Below are 15,848 nucleotides of genomic sequence, written 5' to 3' on the forward strand. Positions count from 1 at the left end.
TTGGTTAATTTATTAATTTAGGGAGTCAAAACACATTAATGTTGCATCATTTGGGTAAAAGAGATAATTAATACATTAAATCCCTAAATTATTGCCCATTTCAATGCCTTAATAATATAAAACCTCCTAACTCTGTAATCAATTAAGGTGCTTCAGAACTATTTTACCATTATTTCTGCCCTTATTAAAAAGTAGTGGCATGAGACAATCTTTGCCAGGGAAAAGAGTCCATCAGCAAACCATGGGTCCATACTGATAAAAGAGACCTTTAAAAAAACTGTGACTTAGTTTGCAGAGAAATAAATAAATAAAAATAAGCTGACATAGTTTAGCAAAAATTCTGTATCCTGATATGAGAATGGTAAATCTGTTAGCAGCAATTACAGCAGAATAGTAGTCTGAAATGAGATTATCCAAACTTCTTTAAGAACACCCACATTGCTACAGAGAATCTCAATAATTAAAAAAAACACATCAGAAATCAAGTCATAGTACCAATAGGTTTGAGCACTGTATTATTCAGCTTGACATCAATTAGAATTTAGAACTAGTTAAGTACTAACTATGTGAGCAACAGTCTTTTTTTGTCATCTGACCAAGAGATAACTCTCTGCTGAAGGATGTTGTGGGCCTGGCAACCTGCAAAACTAAAGTAAACCACATTTGCTGATGGAGTACCTGCCAAAAGCTGCTCATCTACTGCAGCTAATAATGCCCACAATTTACGGCAAAGTTAAAAAAAGCTGCCTATGTTGCAGGCTACTTTACAAATCAACTACACTTCTTGCTGGTAGAAGTTACAGTGGGTAAATTGCTATGACCACATCATGCAAGTAACACATTCTATACAACATAGATGGCAATAATTTACCATAGTAAAAAGGGCCGTGGTAAAAGAAAAAGGAGCATGAAAGAAAAGGACAAGTTGATCTGAACATTTAAAAAAAATTTACTGAGACTAAAGACAAAAGAAAGATAGGTATCTTTATTCCAGAAGAGACATTGAGTTGCATCAGCACATGTATATATACAAGATACAAAATGAGGTACCCCCACTATATACCCGACAACCCAATTTAGTCAGATACCAATTCTAACAGTACCCAAAGAAACTTAGAACATAAAGATTATGTCAGAGAGGCTTTGGGTTTAACATCTAGCTTTAACCAGTTGGCTCTATTTGTTACAGAGCATCCATCAGACTAAGCACTAGCTTTAACTTTGTTAAGATGCAGACTAAGAGGGGTGGCAAGCACCACCACCGCGCCCCTGCCCTCCTTTGAAAACCCTGGGCAGAGAGTAATGGAAAAGTTGCAGAAAGAGAAATGGCTCCTGGGTTTAGGAGTCTATTTTCACCCATTCATAGCGGCCAGGGAGCGGTTGATCATTGACAGGATCAAAGTTGTATCTGGAACATCAAGAAAGAAAAATTCAGTTAGTTAGAAGAGCTAACTGTTCATATGTTAGCCAGCAGCTTCAGACTTTACACCTTTTCTCTATCTACAAGAAAAGATTTATCATAGTAGTGCATTAAAAGTTGTTTTATGGTCTTAAAACTATGTTTATTAAATACAAGCAGACCAAAGCCATAGATATTATGCCCTGATTGAGATGATAAAATTGAGGACTGAAACTTAATATACAAGAAAAACATACTAAGGAGAGTAGAAAAAAAAAAAGGAGCAAAGGAAATACATACTTCTCTTTGAAGACTTTTTGATGATGTTGCTCTCGCTTAGCAAAAAGATCCTCAATTTCTTGGGTGGAAGGAATGATTTTGTGAGCTGCAGTCGTCCTCCTCCTCTTAGGGGTAGACTTGGTAGGCCTGGATGAAGAACCAGGAGTCCTTACAGTTTCTGGGTCCCTTATAAGACTACAAGGGGTGCTCTCTCTGGTGTTCCTGCAGTCAGTGTTAACACAAAATTCCTCAAGTACTACAAGAACAATGTTTTCAGTATGATCTTAGGAAAGTAGAAAGAACCATAAAATCATTTATATACTGAAGAAAAAATCCTTTCCCTTAAGGTGTCATGTTCCCCTACCAATGATTATCATGAGAAAGCAAGTAATAGATCACCATACGTTACAACATACTACGGAGAATTCTCGGACGTCTCAAATCAACAAAGAAACTAAACAAAATAGTTAGCTTATTTTTGTTGCAACTAAGTAGCACTGCTGCGTAAATTTTTCATAGCCAATAACTCCTCTTACTGGCATGCTTTCTATATCAGATGTTCAAGTTAAATAAGCATATTTGCAGCTCATTGTGTTAACCATGTCAGACAATTATAGTTGGTCCCACCATCTACAGGCAGGTACTCCTGATAAAAGTACCGTCTCCAAAGGGTAGACAACAGTACATCACTCTAATCTACAATCACGATCTGATGATTTTGTGAAAATTCTACTATAGAACATTTTATCGATATACAACAATTATAATACCATCCACCCAAAGAACAAAGAACAAGAAGAAATCAGAGAGGAAAAAAAATAACATTAACCATCTGAAGAAAGTCACGTATTCAAAAAGCAGATCAAACACTCAGAAAGATCTCCACAGTGAACGTTGACAAGTCCTATAATACTTTCCAGACTCGTTACCAAAAGCCATATTCTATAGGCGGAACCAAACGAGCACAGAACAGAACATAAGAGATCAAGAGTTGCAAAGTGTCAGTATATCACATACCTTTACATCTTTTCAAGCTTTAAAAGAATAAACTTCCGCAACCAACTTACCTCCAAAGCATGCCCAAGGAAAAAATCAAAATGACTTGGACACTGCAAGAAGATAATCTACCAACTAGAATATTTTGCCATGATAATAATGGTTCCTGGTTTGCAGATCACATAAGTGCTTTCACTAACCATAAAACCAAGTTTGATATGTTATAAAGTATATCATAAACTACTAGACATATTTGGCAGTAAGAGACATCTCAAGCAGCGAACTGAAACAAAAAAAGGAAAAAAAAACTGAACTGACATGCACAGCTAGCATGAAAATGATAAAGAGGGGGGGACATTAATTTCAGGTAGCATCTAACATGGTAGACCGACATGTAGACATAAATAACCATCAAACAATTTAATCGAAAAAAAAACCTATCAAACAATGAGGCCCCTCACCATTTCACAAGAAACAGAACAGAATCTTCATACAATGTATCAACATTGCTAATTACTTTAAATAATTTACATAGCACACAATATTCATAAAGAAACATTATGTGCAGTACCATGTAGGAGAAGCTCTCCAGAAGAATCAAATAACAATGAAAAAGATAAGAGGGAGGTTAAAAAAAGCATTGATTTGTCTATCAGAAGCTTGTTTCTTAAGAAAAGCCTCAAATTTTTTTTTTCAGGAAAAGGGTAACTCCACATGAATGACACCTTGAGAAATTAAATTTTCCAACAAAGTATGTAGAAGATTCTTCTTTAGCCCTCCCCTCAAATAATAGAAAAAAAATGGAAGAAGCATTAAAAATTTTTGAAAACATATAAAATCTGTACAGCTATTATTTATTATCTATAACGATCCCTAAATTTCCGCCAGTTCGAGATCAGGAGGAGAAAAATGGGACTTTTGTAGGCACAATTTCGAAAAAAAAATATCAAACACGATATAAATTAAAAAAAGTACAAGTTTGTCTAAAACCCAAATCGAAAAAGACCAGCCAAAAACAAAACCCAAGTAAGAATTAAGCTCAAATTAGGAACAGAAGAAGGCCTGATTTAAAATTTAAAATTAAGCGCTAATTACCAAAATTTAAAATCAAAACCCACCTGCCACTTTCAAGCTCGATAGCATTATCCCCGAAGGATACCTCGACCCCACCATCCATCTCCGGCGAAGCCTCCGGTTTCAAACCCCTCTCCACCTCCTCTTCCTTCGTCGGCATCACCAAACTAGAATTCCCCTCTCCTTCCTCAGCTTCACACGGTTTGCTCTCCACCTCAGAGCTGGAAGGTCTAGGACTCGTCGACACAGGACTACGTTTGACCCTAGGGTTCTTTCTCCTGGCCGCCCTGGCCTTTCCGAAGGGCCTCTCGAGGCGGCGGCTACGGAGCTCGAGGTAGGCAAACGAGGAGGCGTCAATGGCGGCGGCGGTCGTCTTCTGGAGCCGCTCCAAAGCTAGGGTTTTGGCCCTAGTGCGGACTCCAAGGGAGGAGGTTTGGTCGGGGAAGTCCATGACTTCTACCTCTCCAGCGTCCTTTCCCTTCTTCACGAATTTGCCCATGCACTCGATTCCTAATCCAAAGTTTGAATCTTTTGGTAGCACGGATCAAAAGAAGCAGGGGAAGAGAGAACCCAAATACCCAAAGGGAAGAGAGAGAAGGAAAGATGGCAGATGAGGGTGTGAAAGGGGTTGAAGGAGACCAGATGGAGAGCCCAAGTGGCGTAATGGAAGGAAGTGAGTGATGGAGCAAAGAAATCTATGAGAGAGAGAGAGAGAGAGAAAGAGAAACCCACACGAGGAGAGAGACAGAGAGAGAGAGAAACCCACACGAGAGAGAGAGAGAGAGAGAGAGAGAGAGAGAGGGAATGTGATGTAAGAAAGAGAAGGAGGGGTCGGGGGGTATTTGTAGGGGGGTTGAGGAAGACCATTGAAGGAATAATGAAACCCCCAAGGGTATTTTGGGGAATTTATTGTATGTTTTCACACAAAATAATTTATTTTTTCAAACAAATTAACAATGTTTTTTAATTGATGATCAAAATTTATACTTCCAAACGAAAATTTTAATTCATAATAGTAATCCCACACCAAATATCTTTAGTGTATTTTTAGTTATACGGTGAATAATGATTATGATACGCTCGTAAGATTACAAAAATGGGCCATCGATATTTTCAGATAGCATATCGATAAGATTCGGTAGTTTATATGCTTCGTGATTACATTTGGAATTTTTTGAAATGTAGATAAAGGTATTTTTGGCATATTGCCTATTGTACTAGTTAGCGAATCATTTTTCTCGATTCGGTTATTTACCTAACGAATCTAAGCAAATGTACTTACACTTTTAGTAAATATTTAGATAATCTTTGTTTTTCATTATATTTAGAATTCGAACTCGAGAATACTATTCTCTCACGAAGTAAATTTAGGTCAATTCTTCTGCTTACTATGGATGATTAAGAAGATCTGAGATGTCCAGCCTCCACAAATTGATTTGAACCCTATTAGGCGATTGAAACTGAAAGACTTAGAGTGGGTAAAATTTGAGCACAGAGAGAGAGAGAGAGAGAGGGGGGGTGGGTAGTGCCTAGAAACTATTGCCATCCAATGTTTACAGTGAAGCATCTGAGAGTCTACCAGTTTTCAAATTAATTCCACCAATCAAGTGAAGCATATTCTTGAAATGGCGAAGTGCATGAATGATGAGAGAAGTAGGTTCACGGATTCTATGGAAGCTACTGTTCTCTTCAATGTGCACCAAAGAGAGACAGTACTCCAGATGGCAGATATGGAGACACAAATTTCCACGAGTTTTAATGCCTGCCATATAGTTTCCTTTTGGACTCATTCCTTCTCTCTTCCAAACCCTCTCTCTCTCTCACACACACACTTTGTGGATTGGAGAGAGAGGGGAGAAAAGATAGACGAGAACCACAGTTTGTACTTATGAAAGCCATACGAGATATTGTAGTATAGAGAGAGAGAGAGATGGGTGTTGTCAAATTGCTGTGGTGAAGTGCTTGAGATAATATTCTTGTGAGCATGGAATATAGTGCTTGAGAGCAGCAGCAGCCTTTTCCCTGGACGTTGGGGGGTGAAGTGTTACTCCAAACTCCAAAGACAAAAGTACTACACCTCTCTCTCATTCACTCACTCACTCCCACTGATATAATATTGTATAGATAACATACTCTTTTAATCTACAGTAGAAGGATATTACACTTAGAAAGAGGGGGAAGAGAGAGAGAAAAAGATCAAATCTGAACAGCCACACGTGAGCATTCTTCTCTTGGGTACAAAGGTCTTATGGGACTCTTTCAAAAACAAATTTAGTGTCTAATCTAATTTATTCTTAGACACGTTAATTACTAATTCATAGATTTAATGTCTTCTAACACGCCCAACCTTCTTCTTGCTAACCTTCTCACCAACCAATGCTCAATAGAAAAATATAAAGTGTCAGATCTTGTCAATGCTTGATTTATGATCATGTCCTCTTTTTAGGTTTTCTGCATATCTTATCATTAATTATTCCTATACTCATCTAATAATTAATATTTGTATGTATACACTTCTCAAAACATGTTTTTATATATATATATATATATTTTTTTTTTATTTAAAAATCTTATTATTTTTGAATTATTTGACGGTGTTGTTAGCTTAAAATAAACGGCTTATTTTATCACTAATTTTAGCTTCAAAAGAAAATAACAAATAACTTAACAATTTCATAAAATAAACCCATTTAAGTATTAAAATTTATAGCAGATCATTCTAATTAAATAAATTTCTTAGGAGGCTTACAATTAACCCCAAGTAATTATAGGCTAAGAGCTCCACTTGATTCCATTTTATCACTCACTAAACCCATCTGTTGGGTGGTGGACGAGGTCAATGGCAAAAATTTAATGTTTCTTTTATTTTAATTATTTTTATTGAGCAACAAAATGGAAGAGGAAGAAGAGACGAGGAGGTCCTTCCAAATTGGAAAGAGAAGCTTGGAACGCCATCAATGGAGACAAGTAGCATTAATGTGGGTCTGTCCTTGAGAAGAAATAAAATATGCATTGATAGCAGGAGGAGAAGAAAAAGAACGAGGTTAAGTTCTCAACTATTCTTCTTCTTTTCTTTAGTACATACCTTGCTTGTGACTGGACGACGTCACATAGACATTGACCTACCTAATGGAATCCTATGTTTCTAGAACTCATCCATCTACTTTTAAAAATAATTAAATCGTTTTCGGATCAATCTTATTTCCATCTTTCCAAAGACACTCACAAATCCTCACTTCAATAACCAAATATTTCTTTTTATTTGTTTTATATTTAATTAATTTTATTTTTTAAAATAATTAATAAGATAAACTAATCAAGTTCTGAGCTTAGCTTCAAAAATTTTACCTTATACTAAGATAATTTAGACGTTTTATATTTAGGAATAAGTTAACTAGTATATATGGTTATCTTCGGTTAAGAAAATTAAATTTGAAATATTTTGAGGCATTAAACCTAAAATATAAGAGTCGAATGATAAATACTTATAAAATAAAATATTAATAATTTATAAATGTAATATATAAGATATTTTTGATTATTTTCTCTAAATTGTGAACTCATAGGCTAATTAAAGACCAACACAAATAGATTAATTATAAACAATATAGTACAATACGCAAAAAAAAAAAAGTTATGAAATATTATACCTTAGGCCTAGAGCAGAATAAAAAAACTTCCACTAATCCTCACATTTCCTTTCCACCAAGCTCTCCTTCCTCCTACAAGATCCCTTTCTCATTCATCTTCATCGATCACAAACTATATAAAGAAAACAAACGGGTGCACTGAGATGGAAGTATATGGTGAGCTTTGCCCTCCTCTCGATCCCCCCACCGTAGCTCTCATCTTTGTGGAGATGAAGGTGTTGCGCAATACATATGGCTAATAAGAAGCAACGCTATTCTACTATGCTGGTTAGGCGGCTATATGCACTTGCTGCGATGGCTATGTCCACCACATAAATAAACTCATAAGAAAGTATATGAGATTCTTGTTATTGTTTGCGATCTCAATGGAGTCAAATCAAATGTGATGTGTTCAAGGTGAGAGCTTTATGACCAATTCAAACTTGATATTGGGTGAAGATTCAAATTGTGTCATGTAAGAAAGGCATGGATTTACGTTCTACCAGGCGAATTGGGTGATTATGTGCATAGATTACTATGTTTTGATACATAGTGCAAAACTATCTGACTATGACGCATAAGCGCTTCCTTCTCACAAGGACAAAAATCTCCTCTTTGCCCATCTCACTTCTTCCTTATCGAAATCCAAAAGTCTATCTAGGCTGACGCATAGGGGACATCCTCATTGATGACATTGTCGCTAGCTGTCACAGTTAATGACTTCTCTAAAGTCTATTATTATAAAACTCAACTCTGACGATGGTGCCACCGAAGCCCAGTTATGTGGGGGGCCAAAAGAGGTGAAGTCAAGTTTTCAGACGATCGATGATGGTGAGTGAAGGTGGAGGATGAGGCAAGAAGTGCATTTCAATCATTTTCCTATGGTATAGATTCCAGGTATACTAGGTTTGTCAATAAACAAATGGACGGTAGACTAAAGGGAGGATGCAATTGAAGTAAACTCAAAGTTTATGAGACATATTGTAATGAAAAAAAAGTTTACAGGTGACCGGAAAAAGGAGGCATAGTTAAGTCACGTAGGTGTAATCAACCCAAATTTTAAATTATGCCACATATATATATATATATAATAAACTAAGAGTAGCGGTGGCTATTTGCAAATGATTCATATGTGTACCTAACTACGAATACCCCACCACCACGTGCTCACGAGTGCTACGGCCATGCATCGCGATCACCACCGTTGGAATCGTGGGGACCACATATCAAACGGTCTACAATTCCTCAGCGACGTCCCACCAACTCAAACGGTGGTCCAAATTTGCCCTCCAAGCATCTGTAGCCGCATATTGCCCCCATAAAGAATCTCAGCCATCGATTGGTTGGAAGGGAGAAATATATTACTCAAAAGGAAAAGGGTATAAGGGTAAAATTTCAGTGTGAAAGGACGATTAGACTCTTTGCGATTTGGAATCCTTCCTCAAACTACGCGCATCTAATGATCCAACCAACATGCTCTATTCTCGGTCATTGTAAACGTGTCACGACTTTGCTGGTTTAGTTGTGGTGTATGATGTTCTTGAGGTTCAACTATTTCTCCGAGAGTGAAGTGTGGCAAATCACAGCTTCGGATCCGAGCGAAGATCCGAAGCTTCTTATAATCTCCACGTTCGGTAACCGAGCTGATAAGGAACCTAATTTGCTCATTTGGCGGATCGCCTGTATCATTAGAAGCAGGAATTTGCTACTTCGGATACCTGGCATTGTATCAGTGGCTATCAGGTTAAATATTTACCTACGTGTCTCTCATGGAGGTCGCCAAGGATGTCAAAAGAAAGAACTTGTTGCTATGGAGGCCGCAGACGATCTGATCTCATAGCCTCACCTTTCGCTCTCCTCCGAAGCAGCGGTGAGAGAGAAAGAGTTCGCTCTTCTCGCTAATCGAACTCTTCTTCTTTCTTCTTCCTCTTCTTCTTCTTCCTCTTCTACTTCTTCTATTCCCAAGACTTCAGATTCCTCTCCGAAAAGCTTCCATCTTTTAGGGTTTCGATCTTTTTTAACCGACGTCTCCCTCTCTCTCTCATTATTGGAGGGGGGATCGCGAGATCTGGGAATTTGTAGTGCTTCGAATCAAGGTAGGTGCCTTTTGTTTCAATTTCTTACCGCATTTCTAGTTTGGATCTTTAATTCGTTTCGAATGTTTCGAGACGGGGGAAGGAATCGGTAATGTAGGCTTGTGGTCTTGCCTCCTCTACTCGCAATTTTAGGTCGTTTGATCCAATTTGGTTAAAGTGTGATTAATTCGAAGTTTTGGTAGGAAATGATGATATAGGAACAGTTTTCGCGCTTGTGGAGTGGAGTGAAGCATGGCGCAGAGTAATTGGGAAGCGGATAAAATGTGAGCTCAGTTTGCTCTATGATTTTGTGCGTAGATTTGATGCTGTCGTTGCTCTTATTGAGATCTTTAATTTTGGAATTTGCAGGCTCGATGTTTATATTTATGATTATTTGCTGAAGAGGAACCTGCAAACGACTGCCAAAGCATTCATGGCTGAAGGGAAGGTTGCAGCTGATCCAGTAGGTAATAAAGCTTCTTTTGGAATCTTTTCTTTGATGTTCCAGGTAGTAGCTATTTTGTTTTCCTATACATTTCTATATCTGATAGTGTATTGCATTAGGTTTCTGATAAGAATTCAGTCTATGTTATTCTAGAATATGAGAAAAGGAAGACATCAAGTAATTCTTTCATTTAGGGTTTTTGTTAAACTTAGGAGTTAGGAAAGTTACCCTATCAGTTTCAAATTATATTTGCAGTTGTTAACAGCCACTACCCTATCATTTAGTAGCTGTTTTGTTTGCCTATGCATTTCTATATCTGATAGTGAATTTCATCAGGTTTCTGATAAGAATTCAGTCTATATTAGTCTAGAATATGAGAAAAGGAAGATATCAAGTAATTCTTTCATTTAGGGAGTTTAGCTAGTTTTGTTAAACTTAGGATTTAGGTAATTTACTCTATCAGTTTCAAATTTTGTTTGTAGAAAGATATTGTAATGCGAATATGTAACTTTTATATTGACCAACAGCAATTGATGCTCCTGGAGGATTTCTCTTTGAATGGTGGTCTGTTTTTTGGGATATCTTTATCGCACGGACGAACGAGAAACATTCCGAGGTTGCAGCAGCTTATATAGAGGTAATTCCTGAAAGCTTCACTTTACCTTATCCATTTTCTTACTCTGCTGTCCTTTTGCTGCTGTTCCCTATAACAATTTGTTGAACCTACAGACACAACAAATGAAAGCGAGGGAACACCAACAACAGTTGCAAATCCAACAATTGCAACTCATACAGCAGAGACATGCCCAACTGCAGCGAAATAATGCTAGTCATCATTCTCTTAATGGTCCTGTAAATGCCACAAATTCTGATGGAATTCTGGGGCCATCAACAGCTAGTGTTTTGGCTGCTAAAATGTATGAAGAGCGGTTGAAGCACCCACAGTCGATGGATTCTGAGGCTTCTTCGCAGCTTCTTGATGCGAGTAGGATGGCACTTCTCAAGTCGGTGGCTAACAATCATTCAGGGTAATATTATTTTCCAGTATCCTTTTTCAACATGTTACTTGGAATGTTATGTCCTACTGATATATACATCTGATTAACTGTTGTTATGCTCAAAACAGGCAGTTAGTTCAAGGGAATCCGGGCAATATATCTGCAACACTGCAGCAAATTCAGGCGCGGAATCAGCAGACAACTGTATCTTGTTGCACTTTCTATTTTTCCTTGTTGCAGATTTTAATTATTTAGTATTTACATTTTCTGCAATCATGCTATTTTATGTCCAAATTTCCAGTTTCTAATCCCTATACTTTGATGACTAGCAGGACATTAAGACTGAGGGTAACCTGGTTGTATCTCAAAGACCTTTGCCCACGGATCCATCATCGCTATACGGACAAGGTGTTATTCAGGCAAAATCTGGATTAAGTGGTGCAGGTCAGACAATTTTATGGATAAAATATCGGAAAGATGTATAATTTTTTTATCTGCTCCATATAAACTTAATTTCATTAATCCTGGTATCTGACTATATCTACAGGGTTGAACCAAGGTGTCAATGGTCTTCCATTAAAAGGCTGGCCTTTAACTGTAAGGGACTATACCAAAGGATGTATTTTTCCCTGTTGGTCGGTTGCATTGTCATTTACTTTTACTGAATCTGCTATTTTCAAACAGGGAATTGACCAACTACGCCAAAATTTAAGCCCACAGATGCAGAAGCCTTTCCTATCTACACAATCACAGTTTCAGCTTATGTCACCACAACAACAACAACAGTTCCTTGCACAGGCCCAAGCACAAGGGAGCCTTGGTAGCTCGGGTATCTATGGAGATATGGATCCTCGAAGATTTAGGGCTTTACCTAGGGGTAGCTTGAATAGTAAAGATGGTCAACCTGCTGGAACTGATGGATCAATAGGTTCTCCTATTCAATCAAGTTCGCCAAAGGTCAGTCAATATCAAGCCGGTATTTTAGAAATATTTTTTTAATGCAACTACAACAGTTAACAGGTTAGCAGTAGTGTTTGCTTCTCAGTGAAAAGCAATGAACAATTTGCTTTATGCAAGTGAGGACAACTTACTGTTTCAAAAATGGCATCATGGTTTCTATAAAATAGTTGCTTTCATATGATATTTCTTCAAATTATTTTTATGTTCTTCATGATTAATTATTGTTTCCAACTGTGGTTTAGCTATAGTGGTCTACTGAGCTACTGAGTAAATAAAGAGTGGAAATAAAAAAAAGGGCGCATCAAGATATGTTGGATAATATTTATGCAAGCTATATAAGGCATGCTATTATCTACTTCTATAATGTTCAATGACTGTTTTTGTTTGGATATAATGCAAATTAGCTCCTTGGCATCTTCTGGATTTTCTAGACTCTCCTAGTTCAGCGGTAAACCAATTCAGTCTATATACGACATTGCATAATGTGAGATTTTCCTTACTTGACTATAAAATTACATCCAACTTATTCAAAATATAGTTAAAGGTTGCCCAGATGCAGCAATCCTCTGCCCAGCAGTCACAGGAACAGATTCAGCAGCAGCAGCAGCAGCAGCAACAACAGCAACAGCAGCAGCAGCAACAACAAATACAACAGGTTCAGAAAAATCTCCTCAACTAATTAGTGAAATCTATTATTTTTTATGCAATCAGGATCACTATCATTGTCAACAATTGTTACCTTTTATTGTATAATTCAGGTTTTCCTTGTTTTAACAAACTTCTGGCTTGCTCTCATTTCTTGTAATTTATTGTCTTGATTCTTAGAACAATAGAAAAAGGAAACAGGCGACATCATCAGGAGCTGCAAATAGTACTGGTACAGGAAATACGGTTGGTCCTACTACCAACTCTCAGCCATCTACTCCATCTACTCATACAACTGGCGAAGGTGTTGGGATGGCTGGAAATTTGCATCATGTCAACAGTATGCCAAAAAGCATAATGATGTATGGAGCAGATGGAACTGGACTTGCTTCATCTTCCAATCAAATGGTAACAGTGGTTGTTTATAATAACTTTCTCGACGAAGCTGGATAGTTCATGCAGTTTCTTTCTAGCTAATCCACTATCTTCTTAATTGCAGGATGATCTGGAGCATTTTGGGGATGTTGGTTCTTTGGATGATAACGTAGAATCTTTTTTATCCCATGATGATGGAGATGCAAGAGATATTTTTGCTGCACTAAAAGGAAACCTGGCAGAGCACAATCCAGGTCCTTCAAAGGGTAACTGTTGTACACTTGTATTTACATTTTGTTAATAACTTTTGGAAATGATAATAAATATGCTTATATCATGTTTCAAGGTTTTACTTTCACCGAGTTTGGATCTATTCGTACAAGCAGTAGCAAGGTTGTATGCTGTCACTTTTCTTCAGATGGAAAGTTGTTAGCCAGTGCAGGTCATGAGAAGAAGGTATTATGGGTAATCTTTATTATGAGATACTGATTAAAAAATGGTGTAGCAACAATGTGGCAGAACTGCTCAGTGCAGGACAGAGTCATTACTGCTTTAAGTTCCCATAATCAATTCTTGTTTATGCTATTAGTTGCTTCACTCACAAAGGTCTGACCAACATCACCTAGGTCTTCAATGGGAAATTTTAATTGTCACTTTATTTCTGTATGATACAAATTCTTTTCTTTCTCTAGGCTGTTATTTGGAACATGGATACCCTGCAAACGGAGAGCACTCCAGAAGAACATGCTCTTATCATTACAGATGTCCGTTTCAGGCCAAACACGACCCAACTGGCAACATCTTCTTTTGATAGAACTGTAAAACTATGGAATGCAGCAGAGGTATTGAGCTCTACTTTCATAACCTCCTCAGAAATTTATTTTGTAACATCTCTCTCCATTGTATGAATTTCTTTTGTATGTAGGTAGCTTGTCAAAACAATGAATTTATTAGTGTGTTTCATTAGATTACTGCATGGAAGTGTTGTACTCTTAGTGAATCGCTTGTGGGTTCCTGATACTTCTTTTCTTTCCCCATCTTAGTCTGCATATTGTACATCATAAACTTTTTCCCGACCTCATTTTCTAAGGGAAAAAACAAATCTTTTGAGTACAGCTTTGAATTTCATGATTCTTTATATGTTGCTATTTACGTATCACCCTTCATATCTTAATACATATTTTTTAATTCTGAAAGCAAAGGTTCTATGATAGTTTAGCATCTATGAGACATAGAAAGTATGGATGGTTAAAGTACTTTATCCAAATTTAAATCTGTAAATGTAAAATATGTAAACAATATTTCATAGTATAAAAGTGCCTGAATGTTTTCATTTTTATATCACCTATAATCTACTTGTCTAAATATCTTCTGTATTTAAGATGTTCTCTTTTCTATGTATATGTGGAAACACCAACTATGAATATCTCCATATCTGATTTTTACCATCATCTGTATTAAATGAATATGGTTACCAAGTTTATTATCTGTTTACCATCTTTATCTATACCCTTATTAGACAATTATTGGGCTTCTTTGACAGCCTGGCTATTGTTTGCACACATTCACTGGGCATAGCTCCCAAGTCACTTCACTGGATTTTCACCCAAAGAAGACAGATCTTTTCTGCTCTTGCGATGGCAATGGTGAAATCCGGTTCTGGAATGCCAGCCAGCTTTCCTGTTCACGTGTTTCGAAGGTTAGTTACTTGTTCCTTTTCTATTCCACCTCTTGTTTTACTTGTCACATTTCTGGATCATGGTAGTTAATTCTGCACTTCTTGCTAAACAGGGCGGGACAGTACAAGTTAGGTTTCAACCTGGCTTTGGGCAATTTCTGGCAGCTGCTGCAGAAAATGTGGTTTCTATTTTTGATGTTGAGGCAGACAGGAAAAATTATACCTTACAGGTTCTCTTAATAAGCATCAACAAATTTTGTCATAATTTCCTATTACAGTGAAAGACATAGCTATAGATTGTTCAACTATACAACTTTTTTCCCTGATTTTCTGAGGAATAAGTTTTCTTTTTCTGAATCTCCTCTTACAAAATTTATATCTAGGGTCATACCAAGCAAGTGGAGTCAATTTGCTGGGACAACAGTGGGGAATATTTGGCATCCGTGAGTCAGGATTTGGTGAAGGTCTGGTCATTATCCACTGGCGAGTGCATTCATGAGCTAAGCTCCAATGGAAACAAGTTTCATTCATGTGTTTTCCATCCAAGTTATACCAGTCTCTTGGTAATTGGCTGCTATCAGGTAATCGTGGCTCTTGTTCTGCTTGTTAGAGTCTGAATAAAGTTATAATCCTTTCAACAGATTGGTTCAACTGATTGATTATTTGAAATTCTTCCTGAAGTGCACTGAAGTGACTGAACTAAGAACGCTGTCCCTTATAATAGCATGCATGTACTTACTCTCTTTTTAACGTTTCAACCTGCAGTCTTTGGAGCTATGGAACATGGTAGAAAATCAAAGACTGACCGTCCAGGCACACGAAGGTTTGATCGCAGCATTGGCGCAATCACAATCCACTGGAATGGTGGCCTCTGCTAGCCACGACAAGTTTGTCAAGTTGTGGAAGTAGGTTAGATGTTCTTAGGCCTAGGTATTGCTGTAGGATTCTGTTTTTGTTCAGGTTGTGAGATTTAAGAGCAATATAAATTATAATGGAAGTTATTAATGGCCACTGAGTACTGATTGTGTTAAGAGTGAAGCATTGGATGGCACTGGAAAACAAATACCTGTAATTGGCTTTCCTTTCTACATCCTTTTATGTACTCTAATTAACGTAATTTATAGATCGGCAATAATTGTGGAATGCACTCTGATCTATCTGGTGGTTAATATCTGTTATTTCATGATTAAGTTTGGTCTCGGGAATGACTATAAATTATATAAATGTTCTGAAAATTTTCTCCTGTGAAATTATTTATTTAGTGCTGCTCTAAATTAATTCCCTTTCGTTATCTT

The 15,848-nt window shown here is 37.2% G+C and overlaps 2 protein-coding genes across 3 annotated transcripts; one reads left to right on the plus strand and one right to left on the minus strand.

Annotated features, from left to right (window-relative positions):
* Positions 1-959: 959 nt before the first annotated feature.
* Positions 960-4,548, minus strand: LOC140772539 (cyclin-dependent kinase inhibitor 3-like). Its single transcript, XM_073114659.1, has 3 exons — positions 3,793-4,548; positions 1,700-1,900; positions 960-1,408 (listed from the first exon to the last, which is right to left on the minus strand). Exons 1-3 carry the CDS (start codon positions 4,245-4,247, stop codon positions 1,339-1,341), a joined length of 726 nt encoding a protein of 241 aa, XP_072970760.1. The 5' UTR covers positions 4,248-4,548; the 3' UTR covers positions 960-1,338.
* Positions 4,549-9,201: 4,653 nt separating this feature from the next.
* LOC140770572 (transcriptional corepressor LEUNIG_HOMOLOG-like) lies at positions 9,202-15,712 on the plus strand. 2 transcript variants are annotated; one of them, XM_073111829.1, is made up of 18 exons: positions 9,202-9,473; positions 9,656-9,736; positions 9,822-9,919; positions 10,425-10,534; positions 10,627-10,925; positions 11,024-11,099; positions 11,228-11,339; positions 11,443-11,492; positions 11,580-11,852; positions 12,400-12,510; positions 12,681-12,908; positions 13,000-13,141; positions 13,222-13,331; positions 13,568-13,717; positions 14,419-14,574; positions 14,667-14,783; positions 14,937-15,134; positions 15,319-15,712. In XM_073111829.1, the coding sequence occupies exons 2-18, from the start codon at positions 9,705-9,707 to the stop codon at positions 15,460-15,462; spliced, it is 2,406 nt and encodes an 801-aa protein (XP_072967930.1). In that variant the 5' UTR covers positions 9,202-9,473; positions 9,656-9,704; the 3' UTR covers positions 15,463-15,712. The 2 variants fall into 2 exon arrangements, with proteins under 2 accessions (XP_072967930.1, XP_072967921.1); XM_073111820.1 differs by having other exon boundaries at positions 9,204-9,473; positions 12,394-12,510.
* Positions 15,713-15,848: the final 136 nt, after the last annotated feature.

Source organism: Typha angustifolia, chromosome 2 (genome assembly GCF_048772165.1).
Source record: "Typha angustifolia cultivar Huaian chromosome 2, ASM4877216v1, whole genome shotgun sequence".
In the NCBI taxonomy this organism is placed as follows: domain Eukaryota; kingdom Viridiplantae; phylum Streptophyta; class Magnoliopsida; order Poales; family Typhaceae; genus Typha; species Typha angustifolia.